The sequence below is a fragment of the Trichosurus vulpecula genome, chromosome 7 (genome assembly GCF_011100635.1).
Source record: "Trichosurus vulpecula isolate mTriVul1 chromosome 7, mTriVul1.pri, whole genome shotgun sequence".
Classification (NCBI taxonomy): Eukaryota; Metazoa; Chordata; class Mammalia; order Diprotodontia; family Phalangeridae; genus Trichosurus; species Trichosurus vulpecula.
In genome coordinates, this window is record NC_050579.1 from 254017553 (window position 1) to 254023552 (window position 6000).

Genomic DNA, 6000 nt, shown 5'->3' on the forward strand with positions numbered 1-6000 from the left:
TTCATATGAAAGAGAGGTTTAAGTGACACTCAGTGCCGTGTGCGTGTGTGTGTGTGTGTGCTTCACTTGTTCATACTAATTATAATTTTAATAATAATTCACCTAGAGTTTCCCCTTTCTTCCTTGGTGCATTCCTTTTCCCTTCCCTTACCTTTCCTATTTTAAAAGATTATATATGCCCATAAATTTGACAACCTTAGGTATATCAGTGAATATCTACAAAAATATAATTTGCCCAGGTTAACAGAAGAGTAAGTAAAATGCCTAAATAAACCCATGTCAGAAAAAGAAATGGAGCAAGCCATCAATGAACTCCCTAGGAAAAAATCTCCAGGGCCAGATGGTTTTACATGTTAATTTTATCAAACAGTTAAAGAACAATTAATTCCTGTACTCAATAGACTGTTGGGGAAAATAGGTGAAGAAGGAGTTCTATCAAATTCTCTTTATGACATAAATATGGTACTAATACCCAAACCAGGAAGAGTCAAAACAGAGAAAGAAAATTATAGACCAATTTCCCTGATGAATATTGATGCAAAAATTTTAAATAAAATATTACCAAAAAGATTGCAGCAACTTATCACAAGAATAATACACTATGACCAGGTAGGATTTATTCCAGGAATGCAAGGCTGGTTCAGTATTAGGAAAACTATCAGCATAATTGATTATGTCAACAACAAAACTAGCAGAAACCATATGATCATCTCAATAGATGCAGAAAAAGCCTTTGACAAAATACAACACCTATTCCTATTAAAAACACTAGACATTATACACAACCACAGATATATGGATTCTGTGAGGACCAGCCCTGACAGACTTTGCTTTTCTCAGCAACACAAGGTACAAAGACAACTCCAAAGGACTCACGATGGAGAATGCTATCTACATCCAGAGAAAGAACTATGAAGTATGAATGCAGATTGAGGCACACTTCATGCTAGCCTTCCCCCCGACTTTTTTTTTCTTTTTCTCTCTTTTGTTTTTGTTTTTGGGTTGGGTTTTTTTTGGTCCTGTTTCTTCTTTCACATGATTCATTTCATTGATCACAATTCTCTCCATAACTTGACTATTGTGTAAATTAATTCAATGTGAAGTTATACGTGGAAGCTATATGGTATTCCATGCCATCTTGGGGAGGGAGGGGGGGAGGGAGGGAAGAAAATCTGGAACTCAAAATTATGTAGAACCGAATGTTGTAAACTAAAAAGAAAAAAAAAGAAAAAAAACCACTATGAAGCATAGGAATAAATTGAGCCTTCCTTAAAATTATAAATAGCATCTACCTAAAACCATCAACAAGCATTATTTGTAATGGGGATAAGCTAGATGCATTCCCAATAAGATCAGGGGTGAAACAAGGATGTCCATTATTACCCCTATTATTCAATTTAGTACTACAAATGTTACCTGTAGCGATAAGAGAAGAAAAAGAAATTGAAGGAATTAGTATAGACAAAGAAGAAATGAAATTATCACTCTTTGCAGATGATATGATGATTTACTCAGAGAATCCTAGAGAATCAAGTAAAAAACTACTTGAAATAATTAAAAATTTCAGCAAAGTTGCAGGATATAAAATAAACCCACATAAATCCTCAGCATTCCTATACATTACTAACAAAGCCCAACGGCAAGAGATAGAAAGAGAAATTCCATTCAAAGTTACCGTAGACACTATAAAATATTTGGGAGTCTTATCTGCCCAGACAAACCCAGGGCCCATTTGAACATAATTATGAAACACTTTTCACACAAATAGAGTCATATATAAATAAGTGGAAAAATATCAGTTGCTCATGGTTAGGCCGAGCTAATATAATAAAAATGACAATTTTACCTAAATTAAATTATTACCTAATTTAATTTAATTACCTAAATTAAATATTCAGTGCCATACCAATCAAACTGCCATAAAATTATTTTACAGAACTGGATAAAATAATAACAAAATTCATCTGGAAGAACAAGAGGTCTAAAATTCCCCAGAGGTCTAGGGAATTAATGAAAAGAAATGCCTAGCTATACCAGATACTAAACTATACAGTAAAGCAGCAGTCCTCAAAAGCACCTGATACTGGCTAAGAAATAGAGTTGTGGATCAGTGGAATACGTTAGGTACACAAGATGGAGAAGTCAATGACTATAGCAATCTACTCTTTGATAAACCCAAAGAATCCAGCTTCTGGGCTAATAATTCACTATTTTGCAAAAACTGCTGGGAAAATTGGAAAATGGTAGCGCAGAAACCGGGCATAGACCAATATCTTACACCATATACCAAAATAAAGTCAAAATGGGTTCATGATTTAGGAATAAAGGCTGATACTATAAGCAATTTGGAATAGCAAGGAATAGTTTACCTATCAGATTTATGGGAAAGCAAAGAATTCATGACACAACAAGATATAAAGAGCATAACAAAATGGAAAATGGATAATTTGATTATGTTAAATTGAAAAGTTTTTGTATAAAAAAGCCAATGCAATAAAAATTAGGAGGGAAGCAGAAAATTGGGAGAAAATCTTTACAACTAGTGTCTCAGATAAAGGTTTCATCTCTAAAAGATACAGGGAACTGAGCCAAATTTATAGGAATACAAGTCATTCCCCAATTGAGAAATGGTCAAAGGATATGAACAAGCAGTTTTCAGAGGAAGAAATTAAAGATATCTATAGGCATATGAAAAAATGCTCTAAATCACTACTGATTAGAGAAATGCAAATCAAAACAACTCTTAGGTACCATATCTCTCCTGTCAGATTGGCTAAAATGACAAAACAGGAAAATGATAAATGCTGGAGAGAATGTGGGAAAATTGGAACACTGTTACATTGCTGGTGGAGTTGTGAACTGATCCAGCCATTCTGGAGAACAATTTGGAACTATGTCCAAATGGCTATAAAAAATGTTCATACCCTTTGACCCAGCAATACCACTTCTAGGCTTGTATTCCAAAGAGATCACACAAGTGGGAAAAGGACCCATATGTACAAAAATATTTATAGTGGCTCTTTTTGTAGTAGCAAAGAATTGGAAATCAAGGGGAATCCCATAAATTGGGGAATGGCTGAACAAGTTGTGGTATATGAATGTAATGGAATACTATTGTGCTATGAGAAATGGGGAAGATACAGACTTCATAATACCCTGGAAAAACCTACACGATATAATGCGAGTGAGCAGAGCAGAAATAACAGAGCATTATACACAACCACAAATATATGGATTCTGTGATGACTAACCTTAATAGACTTCACTCTTCTCAGCAATACAAGGTTCAAAGACAACTCCAAAGGACTCATGATGGAGAGAACTATCTACATCCAGAGAAAGAAGTATGGAGTCTGAATGCAGATTGAGGCAAACTGTTTGCTCTCCTTTTTTTCTTTTGTTTTCTTTTCTCTTTTGTTTTTGTTTTTGTTTGTTTGTTTTTGGTTTTGTTTCTCCTTTCTCATGATTCATTCCATTGGTCATAAGTCTTCTTTACAACTTTACTATTGTGTAAATAAGTTCAATGTGAAGTTACATGTAGAAGATATATCGGATCCCATGCCGTCTTGGGGGTGAAGGGAAGAAAATCTGGAACTCAGAATCATGCGGAACTGAGTGTTGTAAACTAAAAATAAAAAATCTTAATTAAAAAAATTTAAACATCGTTACACCTAAAAAAGATTATGTAAACATAACAAAACTACTCCAAAGGCCTGTATATTAATGTAACTCATTCCATCAATCCTGCTAACATTTTGTTTCTCAGAGGAAACTTGTTTCTTTCTCCCTGTTAGAATACAAATATTTCCTGTTTTGTATATTCCCTTCTGATTGCTCACTTTTATTTTCAGTTTTTATGTTTCTCTTGACTCTTTTGTTTGTATTTCTAAGTTTCTACTCACTTCTGGTTTTTTCATCAGGAATGTTTAACAGCCCTTATTTTATCAAAGATCCATTTGTTCTCTTGTAGGATTATATACTCAGTTTTTCTGGGTAAATTATTCTTGGTTGCAAGCCTATCTCTCCAGCCTCTTGGAAAATTATATTGCTAGCTCTTTGTCTCTCATAGGGATGGCCATTAAATTTTGTGTTGTCCTGGCTGTGCCTTCTCAATTCTTGAACTTTCTTTCTGGGTACTTATATCTTTTCTTTGACCTTAAAGCCCTGCATTTTGGCTATGATTCCCCGGAAATTTTCCCATCAGGCCAGCACTTGTCAGCATATATTTGATTTATAATTACCACAGATGTCCACGTTGGAGGGGAGGGTATTATCAAATAAACTGTAGCTGATAAGTGAACCATTCACATTTTCACTGTACTAACCACTTGTACTTTAGACATGCATGACTCAAACTTTGAGACAAACCTTTGATATTTATGGGATCAACCAGAAAGGACTAACACTCATTGAATCTTTTCACTTGTCAGTCTTCCCACTGAACAATATGGGCTTTTGTCTAGTGTCTGTAAATAGAAAGAGGGCACTTATAAAGGGCTACAAAAGCTCTAAAACAGGAGTACTTAGTCTGAGGTCTGTGAACTTGTGTTTTTTTCTTACTAACTATATTTTGGTTTAATTAGTTTCCTTTGTAATCCTACAAATTCTACTTAAAACATTATTCTGTGAAGGGGCCAATAGGTTTCACTGAACTGACAAAGGGGTCCACAACACAAAAAGGTAAAGAACCTCTGATTTAAAAGCCCCAGGAAGGTGGGTGATATGCCAGTGGTTGAAGTTCCCCAATTTTTCTGGGAGACATGCCATCCAAGATCCCTGATGGAAACTCCTAAATGGTAAAGCTGAGGCACTGACTTTTAAAGAAACAAGCTTTTAGGTGCCTTTCTGGGGGTAGTTTATGGTGAAAGCCCTCATGGCATAGTGGAAACAACACAAGATATGAAGTCAGTATTCCTGTATTCAAATCCCAGGCCTGCTACTTATTTTCTCTATGCTCCAGTTTCTTCAACTTGTGGAGAATTAGATGATCTCTAAAGTCTCTTCTTTAGGTAATATAAACCTATCATCTTGAGATGACAAGAAATAGAATGTCTGTAGGTAATCATGATGGGCATTAGAAAAAAAATAAACAGAAAAAAAATCAGAAAATAGAACAACTCTGCTGAATCCCAGTGGTATTAGTTAAGATGTTTAGTTCAACCCAGGAAAGCTAAGTACAATGCAGTGCTCAAAACCATAGGAAAAGCTCAGAGAACTTTTTTGAGCAGAGCCCAGAATACCCTATCAGAATGGCATTTTTTATTTGAGTCAGAGACTTGGAGCTTGAACCCAAGTTTTATGACTTCAAATCCACTGTTCTTTCTACTGTATCACATTGTCCATCTTCCTATGACTCAATATTTATTTGTACTTGTGTGATCCAACACTCTGCGAAATAATGTTTTATGCATATACATGCAACAGCAATAGTGACTATATATCTTATGAGCATTCAGTAAATAGCATATGAATTAAATTTAACTGTAAACCAGCCATGGGATCATGGAACTTCTGTTTATTATTATTTTGCAGCCTTGTTAATGAGGTTCATGAAATTGATGACACAATCCAGAGTCTGCAGCAGCGACTGAGAGATGCTGAGGACACCCTACAAGCACTGGCCCATGCCAAAGCTACGCTGGAACATGACCTGGCTGTCAAATCAAACTCTCTCTTTATTGACCAGGAAAAATGCATGGGAATGCGCAAAAACTACCCTAGCACTCTCAGGCTGGTGGGATACTCATAAATGTTATTACCCAAGCATTCAATACCATTAAACAAAAGAAAGGCTCTGAGGGTTCTGTTACAATATTATAAAAACAGTGTGAGAATATGTTAATTCATTAAAGAATACTCTTAATACAAATTAAATGATTCTATTTTTTATTACCTTTCCCTTGTTGTTTCCAAGAAAAATGCATTCACAGATTTTTTTAGTAGCTTCTGTAGTCTTCAAGGGCTCTCAGGAACTGTGTAGAAACCAACTCTCCATTCCAA

General features: G+C 35.1%; 1 protein-coding gene across 1 annotated transcript in view; it reads left to right on the forward strand.

Annotated features, from left to right (window-relative positions):
* TEKT3 (tektin 3) overlaps positions 1 to 5749 on the forward strand; it is a 62070-nt gene extending 56321 nt beyond the window's left edge. Inside the window, exon 7 of the mRNA XM_036767578.1 lies at positions 5533 to 5749. Within this exon, the coding sequence (XP_036623473.1) occupies positions 5533 to 5749 (217 nt within the window). The remainder of the gene's footprint in view (positions 1 to 5532) is intronic.
* Positions 5750 to 6000: the final 251 nt, after the last annotated feature.